At 38.1% G+C, this 27,648-nt stretch overlaps 1 protein-coding gene across 1 annotated transcript in view; it reads left to right on the top strand.

Annotated features, from left to right (window-relative positions):
* GYPC (glycophorin C (Gerbich blood group)) overlaps nt 1-3,437 on the top strand; it is a 30,607-nt gene extending 27,170 nt beyond the window's left edge. Inside the window, exons 2-3 of the mRNA XM_027636682.1 lie at nt 426-476; nt 2,717-3,437. Coding sequence (XP_027492483.1) covers nt 426-476; nt 2,717-2,913 — 248 coding nt within the window. The 3' untranslated portion in view covers nt 2,914-3,437. The remainder of the gene's footprint in view (nt 1-425; nt 477-2,716) is intronic.
* Nucleotides 3,438-27,648: the final 24,211 nt, after the last annotated feature.

The raw sequence follows: 27,648 nt of genomic DNA, 5'->3' as shown, positions 1-27,648 counted from the left end.
TCAAGATCCAGACCATACTCTGAAGAGCCATAAATGGGAAAATAAATAGACATCAACATTTTTTTTCCCCAAAACTACCTTTCTGAGAGTAATCACTGTGCCTAAATGCTCTTAATTTAATCATTCACTAGAGGATGTTACAGGTAAGTGCTCATAATAAACAGTAGGTGTTTCCCTGAGGGCCATGATAGTTTGCATAATGTGCTAGCTATTTATTTTCCAGTGTAATGGTGACAGAAAACTGTTACAGTACAGCTAACTCTAATGTGAAATTTCATAAATGTCTTTTGCTAACTAGAGATCTTGTTTAAGTTCTGAATTTCACAGGTTAAAACAATGCAGCACCATCACTACAGTCACTGCTGCTACATATGATCCAATTCCTTTTTTTTAATTAACTTTTGTATGTTCTATTCTATTTATAGATGGAGACATCGAGATCCCCACAGCTGGAGCAGATGTGGCTGTTATTGGAGGTAAGTAGCAGACCATACTAAGCAGCACCATAAGAATTAAAACAGCAGGTTGGTTGCATTTTGCAAAACCTCTACTTTGCTGACAAGACAACAGGAGTGGCCCAATTAGAGTTAATTAGGCCAGTGGGAAATCTACTCCCAGAGGGGCTATTGGCAAGATAACGAGATGAGATAACGAACATAAACCATATACTGAGCAGTACCACTCCCATCCATTCTCCTTTTTAGGACAAAATACCTAGCAGTCCAATAGCAAGTCAGTGTCTGATACCCTTCATTATTCACTGGGTCAAGCTTGTCCTTTAATACAGAACTGATGTAGCACCTTTGATTTGAGCAATGTTAGCTCATACCAGCTGACCCTTTATTGTTGCAGAATTCACCGCTGTATATTTCCTGGTGTTCCATTAAAGCTCTCTCATGCATTTAAACTAAATACAGTTGTCAGAATAAATGAGGAAGGCTATGGTCACGGAGAGAACCTGTCTTTTTATTTTTATTGTGTTTGTTCATTTCCATGCTAACACACTAATTTCAGTCATTCACAAGGGACTATACCAATCATTAGTGCAAATTGGTGAGGTTCTGCTATATTTCCCTCAGGTCCCATCTCCGGTAACTTTAATTTCAGCTTTCTATGAACAAGTAGAAGGTAAATTGATTTGTACTTAGTCCCTTAGGCTTATTAATATTGTGCTACATCTAAAGCCTATTAGAGCCTCTTGTGTCAAGGGATACCAGTGAGGTCTTAAAAACTGATGAAGCCCACACTGCAACCGTGATATTATTGCAACCCCAAATTTCTTTGTATAAACAATTTTATTTCTGCTAGGAGTAACTTCAGTTTTCAGAACAGGCACCATGAAATCTGAGGGATAACATTAAGGCATATATTTTAAGGCAGAGTTATAATCTTTATTTACCCTGCTAACATTCTGTCTATTCCCATGCTTTTATGCCAGCAGGGTATGCCCACTCAGTTTACAGATGCTGATAAATATAAAGACCCTGCCACATATCGGGAATATAGGATACAGAAAGAGATACTGTCTACCTACCCTTCATCGTCTCTGCAGAGTAGTAGGCACTTCCAGTGAGCAATTCATCTGACAAAATGAAAGTACTCCATTCTAGAAAAGGAATGACCACACACACACACACACACACACACTCCCACACCCTCCAGTGACAGCAGAGGAAGCCTTAGGAATGTCCTGTTCTGGTTGTTTTTATTGTGCATTTCTTTGATGTTTGATTTACTCCTGGAGTCATGAATATAGAATCAGCTCAGTATAATGTACAGAATCATAGCTGAAGTGTTAAAAAGTACATCCTGGATGCATGCAAAAAGTGTTTAAAAATTATAAAAGTCACACAAGTTGAATAAACTTCAAAATACTTCATTTATTTTCAGGATTTTTAAGCAAAGAATTTGATCTAGGAGGAAGGGAATAGAATTTGTAGGCTTTTTAACAATGGACTTGTCAGTGATGCCTCTCTTTTATGGAGTTCTACCTTTCGAGGTAGCAAAGGAGCTTGATTTACTTTTCTTCACCGGGAGTGCTTCCATTCACCATTTAGTCCCATGCACATTTGGGTTACCTCTAGAAACTTTTGTCCAGTAAACACATTGCTGTAATTAGCCTTAGTCCAGGAGACAGGAAAGCTGTATCCAGAATCCCTTCCTTCTCCCAGATGTCACTTCTACATTTGTTACAATCAGACTTTCCTAATTAGAGCATAGAATGAAATGGCAGCTTGCAAATACAGAGTAGTACCAGTCACACAGCTCCTCCTATTTGTTGAATGTCTCCTCAGAATACTCAGTGCCCTGAACATCTCCTGAACTTGAGGACACATGAGAAGCCAGGGTCAGGTTGTCTGAAACCCATCCCCCCCCAGGGTATATGTTACCAGAAGGATGAAAGAAACCTATTGGTTTTTCTTTATGTTCTCATATTTCTCCTCATTTTGTAATGAACTTTTAGCTCCCATGTGTTCAACCAAATTGATTTGAAAGAGAGTTAGTGAGAATTTGTCCTGTATTCCTGCAGCATCTATATCCCATTTTTTTCCCTTTTTTTTTTTTTCGTAATGTCAGACTTTTCTGACTCTGGCCACTGCAACATGCAAACACTTATGATACATGAACCAATCCAATCCAAGTTGTGATGTCTGGCTGTGAGATACTTCTCATATTTTATTACCGGTGACACATTTAACGGATCTCTTTCCTCTAGGTGTGATTGCTGCAGTGGTATTTGTCCTCATTTGCCTGCTGGTGGTGATGGTTCGGTACATGTACAGACATAAGGGCACCTACCACACCAATGAGGCAAAAGGAACTGAGTTTGCCGAAAGCGCAGATGCCGCTTTGAAAAATGACCCTGCTCTCCAGGAAGCAGTGGATGAGAGCAAAAAGGAATATTTCATCTGAGAGGCAAGGATTTCCATGGAGGCTTCCCCAAGGGAATCAATGAGAAATGTTACATCAACAGAAGTGCTAAGAGATGGATAATAGGAGGATACAGGCAAGCATTCTAATTGAAAAATATCTCTTTGCTTTTTCTGTCACTGGGTTGTTTCTTTTCCTATATCAGTGAAGAACTCTAAATGCCAGATACTTGCCTGTTGATTTTATTAGCAACCCAGCTGGTCACAGTTGAAATCAATATCAGATAAGAAAAAACAAAATCTCAGTATGAGTGATACACCAAAACCAGATAAAGATAGCAAATGTCAAGCCTTGACATTTGGTGAAAGTAGCAGATGCCAAAGAAAAACATCCTCTTAGAGTTAATGATGCATCCTATGCTGATATGATACAGAACTACATGAAGTTGAATTTCAAATGGTAACAAAACAAACATTCAATTAGAGAAAACTGATGTAGCTGGAAAAAAAAGATCTGTAGCCCAGGTATCTCCCCCCGCCCCCTTAAATATGCATTTTTATTTGCACAGGGGAGTTTATTTGGGAATTTACACTGGGATTTTTTTTTTAATTTTTTAAATTTTATATATATAAAAATCAAAGACACTTCAAAGAATTAAAACTGTTGGAAAACATGGAAAAGGTAAGAATGAAGGATTTATTTCTGGCTTTCTCTGCATGGCAGCTTGAGAACTGCAAAGTGTTGGAATTTACAAGGTAGTATTTAATAGCCAGTAGACTTACAAATATGATTCCAAGTAGTTGGTAGGTTCTCTGCATACATGCATAGATATTAAAAGGTAAAGCCTCTGGGTTTGAGCAGGCCTTTTGAAACAATGGAGCTCAGCTACATTTTTTCATGTAAGATATTTTTGCCTGACTATTTATTTATTTATTTTGAATTTGAAAATTCTCTTGAATGCAAAACAACAGGATTTTGGATTTTTGCAGGGAGAGGAATTCAGTTCTAGTGCAGATACCAATAAGTGTTTAAGAAATGCAACCATATGACTGCCACTATAAAGAAGCTTTTTCATCTGCATCCCACTGATTTCTCCCTCTGTATGGCTTCTGTATATCCTTTGCATTGTGCTAGACAAGAGAATTACACTGACCATTGATGCTTTATTATAAATAAATAAATATACCAGTCATGGTGGTCACATGAAAAGACCTTATTCCTCACCTAAGAATCGATGGTGATGAGTTTTTTATCCCAGTAAGTTGGCTTCCTAATTGAAGCCCATAATTAACTCCATAAATAAGAAAATTGTTCTCTGCACCTGCTCATCCACACCTGTGATGGTGCCCTGGACTACTGAAAAGAGAGGAGAAGAAATAGAAGATAACAAATAAGATGCTGATGAGCTCTGCTCAACCTGATATATATTTTCCTGTGTTTGGGTCTATATATGTGTGTACACATATATAAAGTCATCTGCATCTGTGCTTTCAAGACGTAGTTGCAAATCACTTGTGCTCATTTCTTGGCACCAAAGCTTGGAAAGCTCCTGAACTCCAGTGTTCATTATTGACATTGGTCATAAAAATGCTGTAAGATAGATCTGAACAAGAAAAGACTCTGAGGACCGAAGTGAAGAAAAATGAGACATTTTTGTCTTTCAATCACAATCTCAATCTTTGCTCAGTATCTGGAGAGGATGGACTCTGAATTATTCTCAGAACTAATCTTAGCTGTAAAACTGAATTTTCAAAACTGAAGACCCCTGACCCTCCGGTTTAATAAAAATGTAAATGTTTGCTCTGAAAAGAGGATAACTGGGATGGCTTGAGCTCTGCTGCATCTCCCACACAAGGTGTGGGAACACCAAAGAACTTTCCTCCACCACTAGCAGGACCTATAGAGGACTACCAGCCTTTTGTCCCCTTTCATATACTCAGAACTATGTAACAATACTATAGCTGTTAAAAAATATTGACTTTAGAGGAAGGTGTAAGGGACTTAGGGAATAAATTCCTGTCTCTCTCCCCAGTCATGAAATTCTGGCTTTTGCAACTTGAGCCTGTTGATTTTTATTAAACAACGGTGTCATACCTGATACACAGGAGAACCTAACTTAGTGCCTCTTTTGGTGTGGGTGTGAGTTTCTTAATTATGAGGTAGACTTAGACAAACTACCATATTGGAATTATAGAGACGTGATGGTACAACACGAGGTCAGTGGACCTCAGTCAATTCTTACCAATTCAGTCAACACCAGATTTTGTGTCATTGCTTCCCCTAAATCTGAACTGAATGCAACTTCTTGTCTTTGACCATATCTCTTCTTAGTTAACACTCTTTATCTCATTTTCCCTTTTTATCTAGGGGTGACAAACAGTCCAAGCACACAGGAACAGCTTCTCTGTCAGTAACGAGCCACTTTGAATAGTTCTGCAGCAGTAACTCTGACAAGAGCTATGGTTTCACTGAGTTTATTTTTTCACAAGGTCCTCCTGGGCTCCAGGGCTTTGTATATTTAGAAATTAATCAAGCATACTGAACAGAGAGAAGAGATGATTTGTGGAGATTTTCTATTTATTTGTTTCCTTCGGGAAAAATTTTGCTTTGTAATGAAGAAAGCTCATGAAATCTGATGACTGGCAGACTAATGGCCTCATCCTGCTGCTTTTTACTCATATAACTCTACTGTATTGAGTCACTCAATTTAACTGTGAAAAGAGTGCATTACAAACTTCCTACAACTTCTAAGACTAATTAGCCAAACATCCTTCTGCAAGCAGCATGCTGTGCTAAAACAAACATTTTGTACAATGCTGAGACATCTCAGTTGGCAGCCATAGCTTTTCATCACTGATGATTAAATGATTTTTACAATTTGCTTCCTGAATAGAAAAATTAATGAAACAGATTCTTCTTCCCCCACATACTTTTATCCCAGGTCCCTCCACTGCTGTGGCCTGTTGTCCTGCATCTCTCTGGTGCCCCATCTCCTCATCTGTGACTGCCATTCTTGCTTGCAGTCCCCCAGGCTCCCATCTGGATCCTTACTGCCTTCCCTATGGCAAAGGATTAGCCATTTACTTACATATTATTTATCTATTTTTATCAATGAACATGCTCTGTCCCTCTCTGCTAACCAAGAACCAATTTTCAAAAGATTTTGTCTTCGGATTGCCAGTCCTGCGTCAAATTTGAGCAAACCTGACCAACATGACCCGAGACTGATTTACAGAGTGATCCCATATGTTACATTTTTAAAGAAAATGGGTCTAAAAATAGCACTGCAAGCTCTGTAGTTGTTAAATTTAGTGCTATAAATCTCCAGTGTTTATTAAACAAGGAAGTAGTATGATGATCCCTCAAGCCACTTGAATTTGTCCTGGTGCCTTTCTGCCCTGTGAAAGCTTGTTGAATCCCGCTTTGCATAGGAAGTGATGGGTCCACATTTAGAAGTATTAGTAAGTAATTTTTCAATGACATACGGGAAAGCAGTGTACCAAAATGACCAATACTTGCTGAAGTTGGAACAGAGAAGATAAGTATGATCCTGTAGGAACACAGGACATTTTTTTAAGATATATGGATGACAAGAGTTCAACACAATATTTCTGATTACATTGGTGCACTTTAAGAGTGTGTCCATGGAGCTTTCAAATTCTCTCACTGAAAAAAGTAATTGCTTGCAAAGGGAAATTAATTTCTTTTTAATCCATTTCTTCTTGTCAAGCTTTGAAACCAATTTTCACAGATTCAATATTCTGACATTCTGCCTTTAACATCTGGAACTCTATTTCTGCTAATTTTTTGAGTATAACTGACAGTTCTCCTCTGTACAAAAATGACTGCTTGCCTATCTCAGCCCCTGAAGCAGCATTACAGCTCAGCAGAGTAATTCTGTCCAAAATAAGTCAGTCCTAAATGTGTGTCTGACCACATATTAGCGGACATAGTATGCATTTTTTCTGGGGCTTGGCCTCTATCATTCCAGGTTTTCCTGAGGTCCAATGTGCCATTGCCCATTAATACAGTTCTGAGGAGAATTTAATCATCCTTATTCAAGGTAATTTTATATATATATTTCTTTTTAGAACTACAGGACCAAATCACTTTGGGATACTATTAAATATAGGACCATAGGATTTCTCAGAACATCGACATCAATTTTTCTTTTAAATCAAATCTAGGGATCATTGGGGAACATCAGGACAGGGAAATAAAAAGGACTATGTTCTTTCAGCAAGGAATGCAGACAAGGTGCTGAAACATTTATAGCTCCAGATAAGGAGGAGAGCACCACTAGCTAAAGCCTGTAAGAATCCCTCACAGAATAGAGGAAACACAGAAACAAGATGTAAATCAGTAAAAAGATACAAAGGAGGAGAAGGTAATCAGATGTCAATATAGATGGAGAGCAGTTTTTCATCACACAAAATAGATATTCCTGTTTAGAGAAATCAAAGTGTATTTGCTGAAGGTAACTGATGACAATAAGTTTCTTTGAATTATATAAGATCTTTGGATTCCTTGCATGTGTAAGTCTGATCAAAAAATGCTGGTAAATACACACCAAAAGAATACTTACATTAAATACATTAAGAGCTGTTTATTTAATTTTCTAAAATCTCTCAGTTCTTTGCATAAAATGAAATGTATGTTTAGAAAACGCAGAAGCCTCACAGCAGCAGTTCATTTGGGACAGAAAACTAAGGAATCCCTGAACAAGCAATGAACACACATCTGATGTCTGGAAATTCAGGCAGCTAATAAAGGAAGTTAACAGTATCAAAGAACAGTATAAATGGTGAGCAAAAATTCCAACCATATTACAAAGAAATTAAATCTTTGTAGTAGTAGAGATCTTTCTCTAGTTCAAGACAGTAGAACTGTCAGTGACTGAAAATAAGGAAGCCTTATTCTACACGGCTGTTGCCTATGTGGTTGGGGCAAAGTCCCACTGAATGTAGTGGGACACAAATTTCACCAACTATATTTATCTTTCCTGTAAAAAAATTGTATTCCCACTCATGTCAGAAAGAAACACATCAAAATAAAGTACAATCTTTATAAGTGCTGATCTTTCAGCATAACTTCTTGTCTTCACACATTTTTCTGTTGTTTCAAACTGTATGTATGATGGAAAGCATCTGATATGTTGTACTAAAGTCTATATGAAGTGCAGCATTGCTATGACAAGAATAGAGAAAAAGAATTTTCAAAGCTTACTGCTGATTTTATATTAAAGCTGACAATAATGTTTGTATTTACCAAAGCTATTAATATTCTGATGGTGTAAATCTACTATATTTTGAATTAGGTGGGGGAAAAAAAGAAAAAAAAAAGGTAAAATATGAAGAAACTAATAAACTTTATAATTAAAGTTGTAATTTTCAGCATTTAAAAGACTCTTCTTTTATTTTTCTTGTCTTTCAAAATACCGTGAACTTTTAGAATTGCCAATTATGTTGTTTTCATAGGAATGTAGATCAAAAAGAAATAGTAGGTGAGAATGTTTCTTAATAGATCATACAAACCCTAAAAGATACACTGCTGCTGTTTGCATTAAAAAAGCAAGAGAAGCTTTTGATAGATCTAAGAAGGAGTGAATCTTCAAATGAGAAATCAAACAATAATTATCTCTAAAGGAACATTAACCTGTGGATGCCAGTATGAACCTGTGCATTATACTATTATCTATTCTTAAAAATTCTAGGTGGATGATAAATGCCTAACGGGTATTTACTGTTGAATGACCTGCCTTCCACACAACTGGTACCAAATGTGAATAATTCTGCTTTCTTCTTCATGCTTTCCACACAATTTCTCTTTTATCTTAATATATCCCTAGTTAAAAAGTATTCACAGGGTAGGCCTAATATAAGAGGTTTTTTAGTAGAATCATAGAATCATTAGGGTGGAAAAAACTTTCAGGATCATGAAGTCCAACCATTAACAATCCTGCCACTGCCACCCCTTCCTTCAAAGATCACTGCTGTCATTGGGAAAAGGTCTTCAAGTGGTACATTATCAGGTCAAAATGACGCCTCAAACTGGTGAAAACCCAGAGGACACTTGAAGGACAGTGGATGATCAAAGTTTTAATATTTGCAGAGATATTAAAACTTATATATCTGTGGTAAGAACAGCTATTCCAATGGGCCGTTCATGTGCCATAGGACTTTGATGTGTAGGACTGTTTGGAGGCCAGCACCAGCCAAATGGTTCATCAGCAATGTTCTTGCAGAGATGGTAAGCAGAGAGGTAATACTGTTGAAGACTGTACATTGATCCTCTGCCAGCACTTCATGGAAATAATACTGCATCAGACAACAGGATTCAGTGATATTAGAGCCTTAGCCTCTTACTGTTACCAGTGGTACTGCATGGCAAGCAACTCCACAGAGATTGGCCATAGGTTATTTGCCAAGAAATAAAGTACGTTCACAGGAAATTCATCCTTTATGCATGGCCAGTAGTTAACAGCTTACAGCAGAAACAAAGAAGTAAGTAAAGGAAAAATTGCCAGATAAGGAGAAGTACATGTAATTAAGAGTTTTCAGCATTAAGTGTATCATCTTACACATACAAATGATTCACTTTATATGCTGAACATAAAACATATTTTACCGGATATTTTGACTACACTGAGAAAGAAAAGGGTCCAGACCTTGCAGTAAAAAAACTAGTCCTCAACAAAGATCTTGATTAACATTTCTATCTCAACTTAAAAAAAAAAAGTATAACACCTAAACATTTTGCAACCACTATATATATATATGTATATGTACACACATGGAGATGTTTCTTAATTTCTCATGCTTGATTAATGATCAGGAAGACCTGAGTGGTCACTCAGTTTCCAGTATCTTGAAAAGAAAGTATTTAATCTCCCTGAGGGATTGCTAGCAGATTCACTCGGAAGCACTTCTCAATGTGACATATGGATACGTTAATAAAATACAACTGAACACCACGTTCTTAGTTACGGGGAACAATCATATTTATTCATTATAACACCTAATGGAGTGATCAATAGCATTTTAATAAAGCCCGCTGTAAGTCATATTTAACATAAATAAGATTTTATATTGTATTTCGATTAAATTACAGTTTCTGTCATTCTTTACTGTCAGGTTTTGCTTTCTTCTCCATTCATAAGTTTTTGTTTCACAAATGCACATGTGACCCTCCAGGGTCTCCATACCTTTTCTCATATTCCTGTAATGTTCTGCATAAATAGAGCCTTGTGCTCAGAATTTTTTCTGTAGAGCTCAAATATCTCAATTACCTTCTGTTCAGCTGCAGCCTAACTTACGTACCAGAACAAAAGTTGAAGAATCAGAGATTATTACATCTCTCAGTTTTCTGGTTAAGGGATAAAGACCGTTGTTCCATGAAGGGAGCTCAGAACTCTTTCAGTCTTTCTTTGTGCGTGACATGAGTGATGCTTCTGACACCAGGACGCAAAAAAGCAAAATGAAAAATGGAAGGCAGAGCACAGAATTAGGAACAAGCTGATTCCCCTGAACAGCAAGATGCTGAACACTTGCCAAAAACCCCCACAGAATTATTTTTCTTAGTCTTTGCATATAATACCTCTCTCCTCTTCTTCCCTGCAAAAAACATCTGGCAGCTGTGTTTAAGTTTAACCAGATCTCTCATCTCTGTGGTTTCACTGACTGCAATGAAAAATGGATTACAGACACAAGGATAAGAGCAAAGAGTTCAGGATCAGATTACTTTAAACCTTATCTCACCTACCAAGTCAGCTTACTCCTTGCCCCAGTTGTTGGTATGAGTTACATGGGCCTTGAAAGCCTGTCCCCATTTTTAGTTTTTCTCCAGCCATCAAGTCCAGTTTTCATCCTCTCCTGCTGTAGGATTGGGACGTTTCTTATTAGACTGTGGCTGATCTTTTCATAGATCCAATCTCAGGAAAGAGAGAGGATTGTTGTTAGTTTGGTCGTGGTGGGGTTTTTCCCGTACAAAAAAACTTAAATTTGACAAAAGAGTTCAAACCCCAGTCAGTCAGACATTTTGATAAGGAAGGTAATGGAATAGCTGTGAGTGAAGGTCACATTCCTAAAGAAGACCAGCCTCCCTCTCCAAAGCATAGGGACATTGATGATTTAAAGAAAACATTACCAGAATATTGTTCTGACATAGATCAAACAACAACGTGTTTATAAACCAATTTCTTAGTCAAAGTTGAATTATTTTTGAAAAAATAAAATAACCTCAAAATGCTTTATAATTGTCTCTTCTCTAATATGAAGAGTAAATGAAAAGTCAGTCTGAAGAAAAAGCATTTTTAATCAAACAGATGAATAAAAGGTCATTCATTATTCACAAAAATTACTATTTTTCAGTAGTTTTGTGTTGTATAGTAAAATTTTATAACATTGCACAAAGTTATATTTTGTTTCATCTTCCCTCTGCAAGAGCATTAATGGAATGTGTTTTTGTCATTTTAGCTAATAAATATTTTTCTTGTGCAGTGTCTTCCCAGGTCTTGTTCTCTCTCTCTTTCTCTATGTGCATTGTATTAAGGTAGAGCTAAGAAAATATATATAATCGTTCACTGCCTAGCTCTGAGTCCAGGTAGAAGTTCCATCTTCCAAGGGCTCTGTTTGGTTTTATTGGTATTATTATGGCAAATTAAACCCCTGAGAAAATACTATACAATTTCTTAAAATTGTATATTTAACATGTATCTCTCTCAAGTTGTCATTCCCAGCCAAAAAAAACCCAGCAGGGTCTACAATGAACTGGAAAATCAGGAATGAGAGACTCCATTAGTTCTTTAAGGAAGGCCTCTGAGTGTGCCTTGATTTGCCCTGGGACTTTAACAAAGTAGGAGGGGGAAGGATATGGGGCTTTTTGTTTGTTGGTTAGTTGTGTTTTTTGGTTTTTATTTAACAGCTTAGCTGGTGAAATTCCTATTAGGAGTAAAACAAAATGAGCCCTCCAAAGATATATAGCCTTCTGCTCCAGCTGCTTGAATACAGAACATCAAGATGGAACATACACATGCCAATTCCTTTTCCATGTCAGTGGCTGCTGCAGCTGCTAAACTAGTCTAATCCAAATGGTATTTCTACCTATTGGCAACACCTGAATGTAAAAAAATGGAAATAAAAAGATCTCCGTACCTCAGGAGATGGCCAGTCTCAGGCTGTGTTTCTGCCCATGTTTTCTAGGTTCTTGCTGACAGTGAGTGAAATAGCAATATATCTCACACCTTTGCTCTGAACAACATGCCCTAGTTGCACATCACTTACTTTGCTGATACACCTTGCATACCACAGGATTTCATATTCCAGCTAACAGGACAAGATAGCAATACAAATCATATTTCTTAAGGTCCAATGCTAAGCCCACACAGAGAAAGTTAAGCTTTGCTCCACTGTACCCATTAACACCATTCTGAACAAGATCAGAGAAATATTAGTATCCCCAGGTGTCTAGGTCCTAATTTTGGAGGGATCATTTGGTAAAGACACAAGCTCTGTAACAGAGCAGCTGCTTCATCCCAGTGCTATCACAAGGAGCTGTGCTTTCTCTTCTCTCTCAGATCTCAATAACCTCCACACCAACATCTGCTGACAACTTGTGAGGGCCATCAGCTGCTGACAAAATGCTTTCCAAAGGGTCTTATCACCTATGATTGAAACAGCAAAAATGTACTCTGCAATAAATTTAACAACAGGTGGAAGAGGCCACAGATGCTGGGCAGAGTCCATAACTCACAGTAGCAGCTGGATCAGAGGCAGCAAAACCAGAGCAACCTAGGATCTTGAAATGCTATGTTGGTGGTAACATAGCATTGTACCTTGGGAACTCATATTGCTCAGCACCTGTTTGTATAAATACAGCTATATACCTGTATTCAAGAGCAGAGAGGCCACGAAGATAGTCTGAATTAACCCTACACCTAACTGTGGTTGTTCAAACTCAGCTACAACAAAATCTGAGAGAAATCTCTTCTGACAGCTGAGTCAGAAAGCAGCAGGAACTGATGCTACTCACTCACTGTGAAGATCAAGCTGTGGATCTCACAAATATTTTATCACTATGTAGCATAGAAAACCTCTCGTTGAAATTCTCTGCACCTGCACACCGATAGGAAAAGTCCAAGCAGGATCTCCCTGTTAAAAGCTTTTTTCTTGTTATTGAATCAAGGGGTTTGATACAGCTCACAAGCACCGGGTATAAGCTAACACAGATCCCTTCACTTCGATGTAGCTATTTTGCCTCAAACAAAAAAAACTCTCAGCAGTGTAAATTGGTTAAGGACCAATGAATATGTTGAAAAATGAGATCTGGATGAGGTAGAGTTATCAAAAAGCTTGAATCCAAGACTTAGGACTATGTGTACTTTTTGTTAGGTTTCCAATAACAATTCATGTTGCAATAGGTAAATTGTAGAATTAAAATGACCTTAAACACAGCAAACAAACACCATCTTTGAAAGCAGAGGGCTTTGATCCTTTCTAAATTATGTTGGCACAGTCTTAATTTTGCAGAACTGATGTCTTTTGTTTTATCTCCTCAGCACATTTAATCTGACAATGTTCTGCTGTAATTATAAGCCAAGGCAAACTTGCATACATTCTAGGGACAGTATTTTTCTAACAGGAAAAAAAGGAAGAAATATGCTATTGTGCATTAATAACTTCATTAAACAAATTTTTCAGGATTTTATGATGAGAGACTGAAATTATGGGGAAGAATTATCTTCTTCAAACATCTGGGAGCAGAACACAGCTGGCTCTCTATTGGAGCTTGGCACTCAGCGTGCTATGAAACATACTTCAGTACATAAGAGAGGCTCTTATAAAGCTGAATCGTTTGAGCAATTAACACTCGAAGCAATTTTCACACAAGCCCTCAATATATGAAATTTGAGTTTTCCATAAGTGACTGGCAGGCTGCGTGCAGACAGCTCCAGCTTTGCTGTAACACTTCAAGGTTTATGAAGGGGAAAATGCTTTCAAAGATAGAAGGTACTTTAAACAACTTTTTTTGCTCATTTGAAAAAGAAGACTTACTGACAATGTTTTACTATTATAGACCTGTCTAAAGTTAGTTACCTCACGGGAATATTCAGATCAAGGGGAAAATTTTGGAAGTTTTATATCACAAGATTATAATCTTTCAGAGGACATAAAAAATAATTTTTGATTTTTCACCTCTTGCATAAGATCTTGCATTGAGCATAAGCTGGAGAGTTTCTCTTAAGAAGGCAATTGTTCACCTTTTCTGTGGAAAAGCAACAGCTTAAGGTAATGGCAGCAAATTGAAAACAGATGAGACAAACATATGAATTTTATAAGTGCAATTACTTTTCATCAAAATTCCCGTAAATTCATTGATTTAAAAAAATATATTTTAAATATCCAAATAAATTTAAGTTGCCTATTAATGTTAAAAGGCCACATACAGTATAGATCACTGACTCAGAATTCCCAGAGATCTGGGAATTGACTGCTAGATCTATCATCTTTCGAATGGCTAATCCTGTTCATACGGCAGCCAGGAATTACCACAGTCAGGAAAGAAGGGTAAAACTTGGAGTTAGTCTCAGACAAGATGACTAGAAATGGAAAATAGAATTTGTTCTACCATCACCCGTAACCCAAGCACTTTGCAAATTAAAGGTATCACTCTTAAATTTAAAGCATAAAATAAGAGAAAAATCAACATTCTTCTCCCATTCCTTCAGTCTATGAACTGCGAGTGAAGGTTCATTGTTCATGAAATTAGTTTTGTTTATTTTTTAATATTTAAGTTATTTTTTTTATTTTTTTATTTTTTTTTTTTAAATTAAGTGCAGGACCGAGTAAAATAGAAACCAGAAAAATACTCTAAATTTTACTGTTCTTTTGGTTCTGCAGAGAAGTGATTTCAGGTACTCTTTGAACAGGAATATAGTGATTTAGTAGCAGTACAAGGAAGGTTATTTAGAAGACAAAGATACATAGAGCAGTTGCTGCCCACCATTCTGCTCTTATACTATCAGCTGGTTTTGATAAAGCTACTCAATTTCCACAGAGATAACTGAAAACAGAATCTGCCTGAAGACCCCTGACTTGATTAGGGTTTTTAAGTCAGAGTTGAACCGTATCTTCAGAAGCAGCCTTCCTATCAGTAACTGCTTCATAGTAAAAAATAGAGATACACAGTTGGATCCTTTAGACCTTACAGAAAATTGAAGAGAGGTGTGTTTGAAAGGTAAATCTATGCATTTGAGGTATCTCAGAAAGCCTATGTTTACTGCCTAGTAAGGTCAATATCAAAGACTTTATTTATGCATTGCTACTAAGACTGACAATAACACTTTGCCATTAAGTGCCTGAAAATCATTTCACCTAAATTCATATTCTACCAAAGCTATTTTAGGCTTCAATGACCAGAAGCTTTTTATCAATGAGTCACAACTCCCAGCATACCTTGCTTTCTGACACTGACTCAATTGCTGCACACCTGGATTTCATTCTCAAAAATACTGCTATTATCCAAGAATCATGAATCCAACCAGTCACCTAGGGTTTGCAATCTAACACAGCAACTAGGTGTAGTTAAATTTCTGAGCTGGCTTCCACTAGGGAGCAAATCCTCTCTTATTTAGTAAATAATCACAACTGGGAAAAAGATTTTATAAAGAAGTTTTTCAGTCAGTCCTCTGATTTGACTAGAGGGGTGCAAAACATCATTTTCCCTCTGGGTTTCAGGATGTATTTTTAGCCAAAGATGAAGTAGGGAAGAAAGTTTGAAGGAGGAAAAACTTCAGTGTGAAAATACAGTGATGTTTAGTGAAGAGCATATAAAGATAGCTCTTCTTGGAGAACAGGATACTTTGAATTAAAAGAGCAAATCGATATTTCTGTATAATTCTGTATGGCTTTTCTATCTTGGCAGAGCAGGATACTTAGAGGGGGTGCAGTTTCTTTCACCCTTCTTTTCTCTTCCTGCTCACCTCAGCCAATGTGGAGTAGACTTCTCAGCCACACCTCACCATTGCACCATTGTCCTTCAGGCATGAGCTACACTTTCATGTGGCACAGCTCACACACTCTGGTCTGTTGGGCAGTGCCTCTCTACCCTGTTCTCCTGTTGTTACCCTGCTGTCATCATCTGGACTTCATCCAGCCCTTGTTTCTTTCCTACTAGAACCATTGCTTCTCACCAGTGAATGCTTCTCTGTTTCCCTGTGTGGTGAGCTTTTATTTCAACTTATTTTATCTCTAGTTGATTCAGGCCAAAAAAAATATATCTCACCTTCCTTGTAGTGATATCCCTGCAGAAGCAAGTAAAGGCTGACTGGTAATGCAGGGAATGTGTGTAGCTCTGTAGGAAGGTAAGAGTAACATAAAAGAGTTTTACTGAGACAGAAAGAAGGTCCAGGTAACCTGGTACCTCATCTCCAGATCTTTACTGATTGCAAATACATAAGGGAAGAATACAACAGAGGAAGCTCACAGTGTAATTTCTCTAAAATATACTCTGAATATACATGATTTAGAGATTTCTCATATCAGAGGAAGGTTGTGTTCCCAGATTGTCAGCTTTTTCCTCCATTGACTTATAGGGTAAGATTTTAAATTAACATAATTCTTTTTTGTGTCTCAGACATGCTGAAGCAAGAAGGTACACAGCTTTATTTATTTAGTGAAACAATTCTTTCTTTTTTTGTTCTGAACCTGTCCTGGACAGTTTCTCAGCAGATTCCTAGTAGTTTTTGCATCAGAACAGATAACCAAGAGTTATTTCCATTAACTTCCTTGGTGGTCCTTTTGTCACTTGGAAGTCCTGTCCACCTTCTTCATGGCTACTTAAAATAGCTACAGTAATCTGACCTATCCTATGTAAGGGAAACTCTCAAAAAAAGAGTAAATTAACTAGAAAGTTACATTCTTTACATGGTTTTCATATTGGTCTCAACGTCAGTTAAATGACTCTTTTAAAGCTTGACATCTATTCTCTCCATAATGCAGTCAGCAAGACACTAGCTTTGTGGCAGCAGCTTTATTCAAGAAGATAACACTCTGCAATTCATGCCTTCTATGCAACAGACAGCATTTTAATCTTCATGTTACTATGGACCACTAGAGGGTTTTTAGGCTGTTGTCATGTGTAGCTTTGATATATTAAAAAAAACCCCAGTGGGTATTTGGCTTCCACTTTGTGGTAAAGCTGTTCTCTGTCCCAGATAATAAGTCGCTGTGTTAGAACTCATTAACTGAACTAGGATAATTTGCAAGACAAAGCACTGATGGATACATAACAGACTTGAGCCCAAAGTCTGTCTTAGTTTGGGTAGACTTTGATGCAGAATCCAGATAAATTGGTAGCAGGAATCTCTGCTAACACAAAACAGCTATGGGCTGCAGATGGGATAAATTCTTGTCGTGGAGGTGGCATATTTCACACTAGCTGACAGCATGGGAACATTATCAGAATGTTTCACCTGTCAAAGTTTCACACGTCACTCTCCAGTTTCTTTTCCCAATAATAAAACCATTCTTTAACAAGGTTAAATTGGACTTCTCTTGTCTTTTACTGAAACATGTATCAGCTCTGAATTAGAACCAGAGAGTTACAAGCCTGAGCTGTGGAGATCCTAGTCCACCTTCCTATGGAATATCACATCAGCTGAAGGTAAATATAGAATTGGTCCTCATCAGTGAGTGATGAATAGAGGTCAATAAGGGCAGTTACAGATTTTACTTGAAAGTTTTTCCTCCTAATAAAGTGTATTTTCAATAAGTGAAATGCAATATTACTGATGTAAAGATAAGAAGAGAGAAACCAAATACTAGTAACCAGTGTAACACATTTATAGTTCATAAAAAAGAAACTACTCAACATACTTTGCAAGGGTAATATAACGGGCGAACAAACTCTTTCCTTGGATGCATCAGCAGGCAAGAACTACAACAATTTTTTTTCCCTTTCTGGCACTACTCACCTGATGCTGACATATTTCCTGCATACTGGAATGTCATGTCCAGTTCTGGTGTTGATATTTGAAAGAGGATGTTGAAAAACTACAGGGCGTGTAGGCAGGAGCCACAAACATAGCTCAAGGGGTGGAGAAAAATATTTATGGGGAGTGAATTTGATCTTATCTCAAAGAAGACTTGAGACAACCATGATTAATGCATTAGTGACCTTCCTCAGGAGAAAATAGCATATACAAAATCATCCTCTAATCTTGCAGAGAAGAGCATAAGAAAGAATTTATGGAAACTGAAATTGAGCAAATTCATATTAAACATTTTTAATGAGTGTGATTAACCACTGAAATACACTGAATCAGAGTATAACAGGTTTCTGTTCTCTGTGGCTGTGCTAATAGTTTTTAAAAAAACCAGGCTCTCATCTGCAAAACTATAATCTTTCTGCCTAGATGTGGGCTAAATGGATCACAGTCACACTTTTATGGATACAGGTCAAGACTGGCTGTCTTACGTATTTCTGAAGCAATATGTAAGCCAAAGCACAGCACAAGCTGTTGGACCCCATCTAGGGACAGAAGTGTGAGATCGACTGGCCAGCCACTCAGACTTCTTCATCCAAAAGTCCTGTTTTGGTTAGCAGATCTACAAATCTACACAACCTTGCTTCTTCACAAAATGTCTTAAATACCCATATTCGTCCAATGCAAGCTTGCCTGCAAAACTCATTTACCTTCATAGAGGGCAAGTACAGCAAGAGGTAATAAAACCAACATTACTGCTGTGCCTCACGCATGAGTGAAGCTGGCAGGTATTGCCCCCTGCAAACAAAAGTGCAGGAGGCCTATCAGCTGCTCAGGTGCTCTTTAACCTGCAGGTATTGTTATTTGTGTTGCTTAACACAAAAATGTGTTACAGTGTTATTGCTCACTCCAGCAGGTATAGCATCACTAATTATCCCATCATATACTCACTTTGCAGTGATATAAATAGCCCAGTTAGTGTCATTTTGCATTATCCAGCAGAGAACCTCTGAAGCCTGGGTAGGGCATAGGAGTTACTTGAAAGGAAAAGCAGGTCACTTTACAGACAGATGCTGTAATTTCTCCCCATGTTTCAGATGATATGGTTTGCTTGAATCAATTCAGTAGAGAAGGAAAACAGGAATGATGAATAGGGTGATGAAAGAAATGAATTATTAAATGGTCTTATTGCTAAGAATTCACCTAAAGCAGAGATGTAGAGACTGATGCAAATACTACTTGTCTCAGATTCTCCTAGATACTATACTTCACAGTTCCCCACTCCAAATTAGCTCCATAACTTGCATCCCTTTTTCCTGTCTGCAAATGATCATGGCTTCTTCTAGGACTCTGCCTTAAGGACTTATTATGCTTAGTACAGAATTTCTGTCTACCCCACAGCAGTTCTGCTGTATCTGATGTGGGCTGCTTACTCAGGTAAGAGGTCCCATGCAATGGCAGACTATATATGGGAGGTTATGCCTAATGAATAGGACTCTCACCTTTCCGGTTGAGATTTCCAGGCTACAAATATATAAAATCAAGAATGTACTGTAAAACATAGGATGCTTTGGATCATTTGTGCCCATGCACATATATGGAACAGCTAGAAATTCTGGAAAAATGTTCTACATCCTCAAATTCTGCCTAGTTAAGTTTTTTAGGTAGTAAATATACCTAAACAGGAAAATACATTTAAAAGAGAATCATTATTAATCTACACATCTATAAGAAAATATTTGAAAAACAGGTAAGTGCAGACCTAGCTGTTGGAGAGGGAATTGACAGGAAGGTTATTAAAACCAAGCTGAGCAAAGCAAAATTTAGACAGTTTTAATGAAAATTCGCTTATAGTAAGATAATGTGCTACATAGTTGAATTCCTGAAAGGAGGCAGTGTGGGCCTCATTTCACAGTTGAAGAATGAAGAGAATAATCCCAGAAAGGTATTTGGAAAAGGAGGTGACACAGGGGTCTGAAATATGTTTCATCTTTTTCCAAGTTACATAATCATTGTTGGCATCGTAGTCCTTTCATCTGCAGTACATCTTGCTTGTGCTGACTGTCTGGTATGCGAGCAAGATTCATTTACTAGGAGTCACATAATGCGGATTATTACCATAGCCAGCTTGGCTCCAGGAACACCGTTTGGCTCCCTTGTGACCGAAGCCTGGAAGTCCTTCCGGCGGCAGGTTGTCATACATCAACATAGGTATCACAAGTTACTAAAGTGAGGTCTCTGATCTTCTGAGGGTATTTCATTCCGCGATGGGCTTCTGCTTGTTCTCAAGTAGCTAATTTTTCTTTAAAACTCCTAAAGAATAAATATTTTCCCAGTGTTTCTTTTCCAGGTGAATAGCCATATGGATTGCTACAGGAACAGTAGTTGATGGATGACAGGGGATAAGACAGTCCAGCTCAGAGAGCATCAAAGAGTGGTTCCTCTCCTTCATGGTGTCATTCGCACTCTGGAAATCTGAGACTTTCTATCCAATAGCGACCACAGAAATTAGAATGCAATAAATGGGTCTTGACCAGGAGGTGGGGAGTCACTAATTAAGTGAATTAAGGGGAATCTGGATGAGCAACTCTTCAAATATACTCACAGAAAGTACAGCACTGCCATAGAATGAACCACTTTTATACAGGAATAAAACTTCTATAGTGTTCAACATGATCTTCCACAAATTTGCACTGAAGTTACATACATTTTGTGTCATAAATTCTTGAAGCTGAGGAAGTGATTTGCAAGCTCCAAAACAATCTTGAGATATTATTTTCTGAGCAAATACCTGTAAAAAGAATGTTGTTAATTTCATCCATTCCTTGAGATGACACTCAGCGACCTGTATGTCTCAAGGTAGAACCAGTTTTAAAAAACTTGCATACAGTTGTCCAGGGAATTTTTCATGCACATCTCAGGCTCTATTTGCTATGCAAATTGAATAGCAGCATGCCCAAAATAACTTACATGTGCGTCTGCCTATTTGCAAATTGAACTATGTAAGTTAATAGGCAGCAGAAAACTGGGTCCCCACAACAAAGTACAGGGATCTACAACTTATAAATCAGGAGCACCTCTCTGCTGCTGTCTCATAACTCAGTTGCCCAATGAAATTACCTCCCATCTTACAAACCTCTAGCAAATTTGCTTTTCTTCTGCCAGTCTTTCTAACATCACCATTTCCAAGTATGCCACCCCCCTACAGATTGGCTCCAGAGCCCATTGAAGTCAACAGAAAACCTCTCATTTATTTCAGCAGCCTTTGGAGTAGGCAGAAAATAAATAGGAATATTCCATGCATTGTTCAATAGAGGTTTTTCTTCATGCCAAATTACACAAGGTACAATTGTGAAGAATTCAGAAGTGTTTTGGTGGAAATGAATGTGTCCTGAAAAACCTAGAGAGCTGGAACTGAAATCCAGGAACTAAGAACGTAGCATGTATTTAGCGTTTTTTTTTTTCCCAAAGATTAATTCACAGCACTTTTCAGGGGACTCAGACTAAGCAGTTGTGACAGATCAGACAGAATAACCCTTTTATGCATATTACCTCAACTTCTAGCAGCACTGATGTGATGCTTTTCTCCTTAAGATTTTTGGTGTTTTAAAGACAGATAGAAATTCTATTACCAAACACTTTTAGCTTTCAAAAGAAATGCTGCTGACTTTGGCAGCAAAACTTTCAGCAGGAATAAGTCAATCTAGATGAAACTCCTGTATGAAGAGCATTTTCAGATTAAAAAAAAAAAAAGTTGAAATGGCCTATTTTGATGCACTTGTCACAAAATTGTATTTTCTATTCCACTGCAGTTCTATTTGCAGATGGGTTTTTAGAAAAGTAAATAAAACTGAACATATTAATAATACCTTTAAATTACCATAGTAATTTTTTTTCTCCCACAAATTCAGTATCATAATTGTTTCTATTAATGCATTTCCAGGTTTTACACCTCTCATCTGATCTGTGCCCTGAAAACATGATAAGATTATCCTTCCTTCCCACCTTCTGCCCAGCTTCCTGGAGTGAGGAGACTGGGGATTTCACCCTTTGTGTTAGCAGCTCATCACTGACACTTTTATTCTGTTTATGTCCATGCAGGCTGCTATATTTTAAAATCCTTTAGCTAAGCAGCTCTCACATATCCTACTCAGAAGAAGTGTTCACTGCAGCACTGGGAAGTCTCATCTAAACATTCACCATGCCTCAGATGCAAAGCATTCTAAGTATTTTGCAACCCTAAATTTAGCATGTCCTGGACTATGAACCCAGCCCAATGGCAGTAAATGCCAAAAGCTCCAGCACTTTTCCTGTAAGGTAACACTACAGTAGAGAAAAGTGAAGAAGAAGGTACTTCTATACCTCCTCTGCATAGCTGTGCAGGGGTTTTTGTTCAGCATGAGTGGAAACAGAAAGACACGGACTCTGGAGTGACTTTTGCAGCCATTTCTCCCCATCCAGCATAAATAAGTTTCTATTTATCTTGGTATGGTTTTGTGAATACTAGGCCATTAAGATTTAAATGACTGAAGAGTGATAGGAATAGCACAGGCCATGTATATCAACAGAATCAGATTTTAGACCTTCGGACATCACAGACGGTTGCATTTGTTGCATAGTTGCAAGGGAATTAAATACAATTCTCTGATACCTGAGCATAAGGTTTATTTGAGGATAGCAGCATTGCTATGATTTATTGCATAAAGCACTTATGATCATGAGATGCTAGGTAAAATACAGATGAACTGCTCTGAAGCAGGTACCTACAGACAGCTGGATTTTGGAAAGGCCCAGGAGATCTCACCTCTCTCTGAAAACTCTTACTCCTTCTTTTCAATGGGGTTTGGAAAGAAGAATAAAAGGAATGAGCTTTCAGCCAGCCCCAGTCTAAATCAGCATCTTTGCTATTGCTGCTGGGAGTTCATGTTGTGACAGGTCATTGTAAGACCTGTAAATGCAAAGATGAAAGTAATCGAACCTCTTGAGGGAAAGGCAGAGAGGTTAAAGCTGGAGGTAGCAGCAGGATGCCACAGGGTGGGAGGAGAAATCTGGATAGAAACCTTGAGATTTGCTTTTCCTTGCCTGGCAGGGTTTGAGCTGTTCTTGTCTCCCCTAAGAAGGCTTGCTGTTTCTGTAATGGGGTTGTTATCGTTTGAAGGCTAATTATCCTTCACAGAAAAAAAAAACCAGACACATCAGGAGAGTCTGAAGTTTTAACAAAGTGAAACCTGACAGAGACATATGATCTCTTCTCATCCTGTCCAAAACCACAAATCCAAAGGGAACTTTCTGTTCTATTAGAGAAGAGAGATACCATTAACCCATACAACTCTACCTTATCCTGTCAATTGCTATTTTCTTACTCTTGGTGTTCTCTAAGTATGTAGTACTCTAAGCTGTTTGTAGGTGAGCCCCTAACGAGCAAACACTGAATTAGTCATCACTCTCTGGCTTTTGGACATTGAGTTTTACTAAGATTTGAAGCAGTGTGGGCTTAAGAAAGGGGAGAATTATTTTGAATCTTTAATCTGGAATGATTCATAACTAATACACGGAAAATGTTCAATTAAAAAAAATCTTTCAAAAGTAAAAAGGAAATGGTTCTTCATAAATATAAAGTTGACTTTTTTACTTAAAAAACCTTGAATATCCCATACCAATTTTGTCCTTTTCTATAAAAAATGTTTTCCATAAAAATTGTGGTGCTTGTGAAGGATAACAATTCTTGTGTGCCATGCCTCATCTTCTCATGTAGTGCAGGATGTCATAGCATGGTTTCATCTCCAGCACTGCACAACAGTAGCACCCCATGTCACTCACACATTTCTGCTGGCACAGGGGTAGCTACCATTGAATTTTGCAGGCTATTTTTAGCTTTTCTCATTTGTTATGCATTAGAATTTGATTAATCTGTCTGAAAGTGAAAATTGTAGTGATTTGACACTATTTAGGTCCCAATAGCTACAATATTTGGGCACAAGTCAATACTGGGAACCTGGAAAATCGTGCTGCTATTTCTTTGGAGTATTCCCTCAGCTGCCATGACCAAGGCCTGTAAGTCTGACAGGCACACCCTGTCAAACACAGTGAGACTGTGCCCTTAGCTCTTTGACCTATAATATTCATTAGTATTCTAGACCTAAGTTCCTCAATTCCTAAGAACTTGTTACTTTGATTTTCATCTTTGATTTTGGTTTTGGTTAAGTGCTTTTGAGTTCATGGGATGTTTTGACTGTCTCGTCAATACTTTTACACACAAACTCTCTTCTATAAAGGTACCATCTGTCTCTGAAATATACAACAACCATGCTGGGGTTCTCCTCTGCAGAGATCTCCTGTTCTTTGTGAAAAAGCGAATAAAACTCATACAAGTGTTTCAAAGACAAATAATTTAAAAAAAAAAGGAAAAAAATACCTGACACCTTTTACAGAATTGAAGGAGTCTCATTTAACTATCTTTACCAGCATTATGTCATCCAAGCAATGTTCTCTCTACAGCAGTAAAAATGTGGTTGAAGTTGGCCTAGCCTATACAATTCATCTTCAGCTTGTGCCACATGTGAGGTTTACACTCTCTAGACAAAAAAGGTGTAGAGGATGTTTTGACTTATACAACAAGATGACATCCAACACTGAATAAAGCTCACGGAGACCACTTATTGAGTAATGATGAACAGTTTGGTGGTTATAATTGCTGTCCTTTTATTGTCATTGAACCAACCCTAACCTCTGATGCTGCGCTGGGGACCAGTGCCATTGCTTTACTGTCCCTTATCTAGTCTGTCCACTGAGGGAACATGAGGAGACAGATGGCTGTGTCAAAACACCAGCAGGACTTTGTCTTAACCTGAGTAGGCAGTGTCACATGAGCAATGTGGGCAAAGGCCATTTATGCTGATCCAGCCCTCTGCTTTGATCCACAGCATGGGACATTGCTATGTGGGATTCCTCCTCTTCCCATGAGTGATTTATATTATAATAATGCTCAGAAGCCCATAGAGGAGCCTGCTGCCATACTGATGGACACCACAACAACCCCTCATTATGGGCTGAACAGGCTGCCTTTTTCTGTCAGCTCCATTATGAAAAGAAATGGTTCCTCTGCGGAGTTCTTTACTCCTCTCAACTGGAAATTCTGTATAGTTAATGCTAACTCTGGTCACACACAGTAAAGACAATCCCTGTCCTCAGAACTTCCAAAGGTTTTTATTAGAGAGCAGTAAGTTGCAGTACTGTAACTTCTTTCTTTTGCTTATGGATGAAAAGAAAGTTTCAGCTCTTGCTGAAGAGAGACGTTGTAGGTGCACAGCACTGCCTTCAACAGCTACACTGGAAGGATTTTCTGATACGCTTCTTGGGACCTGCTGCAAAGAGCTACATCAAGTATCTCGTTCCCAATAAAAGCAGCAATATGCTGTATCAGACCAGAAGATCTCAGGCATTGTGCTGTGTGTGTGCTTGGTCAAAGCCTCTGATGATTGTGTGTTAGTTAATAATACAGCTGCTGTTGTCATGACACAGCAGTTCCTCAGAGTTGTCTGAGTTCTCTGCAAAATGAGAACAAAAGCTTCAGCTTTGGAAAATACGCCATCATTATTGTTTGTAACACAGTAAGTAGATAGAGCAAGAGGCTCTGCAGAAGAGTTAATTCTTCATCATAACCTTTGGTAGAATAAAATCTAGGTAAAGAATTGCCCATAGGGAGCAGATGTAGCTTTTCTCAGAAGAAATTCCTGAGAGACACCATTAAACCAATGTATTTGTAGACTCCACCTGCCCCAGGCATGGCTCATAACATTAAACCTTGCGTGACTTGGAGCTAGAAGAAAACCTGATGTCCTCTGAGCTGGGAAAAGATTCTGAGGCACAAGTAGGGAAGGAAGCTGGGAGTCTTCATTTTTCACACTTATCTCTTCTGGTAGTAAGTAAACCACCCATGTACCATAATGGAAACATAGAAGTCCTTTCACTTTAAAAGGTGTTATAGCTTTGATGTTAAGTTGTTTATTTTTATGGCCTGTCACCTTTGAGGCAATAGAATAATGATTGTTACCCTTAACTGAAAACTGCATCTGTTTCTAGGATCAAGCACTGTCCTCATGATATAATGGGACATAGCTGAAGATTCAGAACTTACTAGTGTTTCCACCAAATTCCATGGGTACTAGATAAGGCCTTTATTCAGCTACTTCATTAAATGTTTCTTTTTTAAAGGGCTATTACTATATAGGTCTGATCTACAGAGGACACTGCAAAGCATTTTTACTGCCACCCCTCTGTTTGAACCAATGGGCAGTTTGGCATATTATGGTCCATTATTTTTGACTGAGGCTCTAAACTTCACTGTAAAAATGTTGTTCTTGTTAGTTTGCTATCCTGAATGTTGCCATAAACACAGTTTCTTGCCAGCAGGGAGACATATAAGGTAATTTCTGATGATCTGATGAACACCTGGGTACTCCCAGGCAGCAGTAGGATGGAATCACAGCAATTTAAACACTGGACTGAACTGAGAATGGGACTGCACAGTCCTTTCAGAAATATTTCTCTTCCTTGGCTATTTATTAGCTGCATGCCAGCAACTCATACATGAAAGGATAAACCAGAGCCCAACTCACATATTTTACCTGAGGACTAAATTTTGGGTAAAACCTGTTAAAGCTTTTAATGTGCATTATAGGACAGTGAGCAGAAGATCCCCTTTAGTCTGGTGAGCATGGAATTTATTGTCTTTTTGGGGAAAGTTGTGGATTTGTGCCAGCAGCAGCACTGGAGGGAGAGATTATGACCTTCACCTACTGGCAGATTTCCACCATCTTTGGACTGGCTTGGCTACATTTCATCTTACAACTTTATTGATCTAAAACAAATAAGGAAAACTTAAGACAAGGAAATGATGTATCCCTGCTATACACAGTTTTGACTCAGATTTTGCCCTAGCCAGTGATTTTAAAAGCTGGGATGGGTTTGAAATGGAAGTTGAATAATTAATGGAAAAATAATAAGAATGTAAATAGGGGTGCTAAATATGAAGATAGGAGCCATGAAGTTTGGGATCATCTCTCTGTGTAGTAGCACCCTATCTTAGAGTCTCCTATTGGTACCATTGTTTACATCATCCCACCCCTGGCTCCTCTCATCCAGTCATTTATGACAGCCAGATTCAGGGGTTTTTGTGACAAACTAGTAAAAAAATGAAAGTGTCCAGAGACAGGAGCATATCAACATTACAGCCAAGCAGTGAAGCTCTGTATATCTTTTTCTACCTTTCAAATCAAAGAGGATTTCACAATTGCACACTCTACACGCACTTGCAGAGCTCACTTCTGCAGTGGTACAGTTAATAAACAATTGTGCTTTTTTATCTCCCAAATTGATGATGGCAGTTGTTTATACCTATAAAATATTTCAATAGGCCTTTTTAAAATAAATAACATGTCAAAAGCCCTATGTCTTGCTCTGGCTCCCAAAATAGATTATTCAAATGGTATATCTGTGTGCAGATGGATAGTGGACAGTGTACCCTGTGTATTTTGTTGTGAGAGAGTTGGACCAGGCAGTGGGATGATCAGGTAACTTGGAGGAGCCCTTGTCACTGATGAGACTTTTCCATCCAGCTCTTTGCTAAGAGCAGGGAGCTACGTGGGAAGCCCCCGTTTCTGCTGTGCTGTGGTGAGTGGGCAACTCCACTTCTCTGAAACATAGGCAAAGCTGAATATTGTCACTCAAGAGATGACTAGGGCCAGACCATTCCTGCTGCAGAAAGGGAAAAGGGACGAGGGGACAAAGAGCGA

The sequence above is a fragment of the Corapipo altera genome, unplaced genomic scaffold (genome assembly GCF_003945725.1).
Source record: "Corapipo altera isolate COAL_440 unplaced genomic scaffold, ASM394572v1 45, whole genome shotgun sequence".
Classification (NCBI taxonomy): Eukaryota; Metazoa; Chordata; class Aves; order Passeriformes; family Pipridae; genus Corapipo; species Corapipo altera.
The sequence above is the reverse complement of the archived record's forward strand: the minus strand, read 5'-3'. Positions and strand labels throughout refer to the sequence as shown.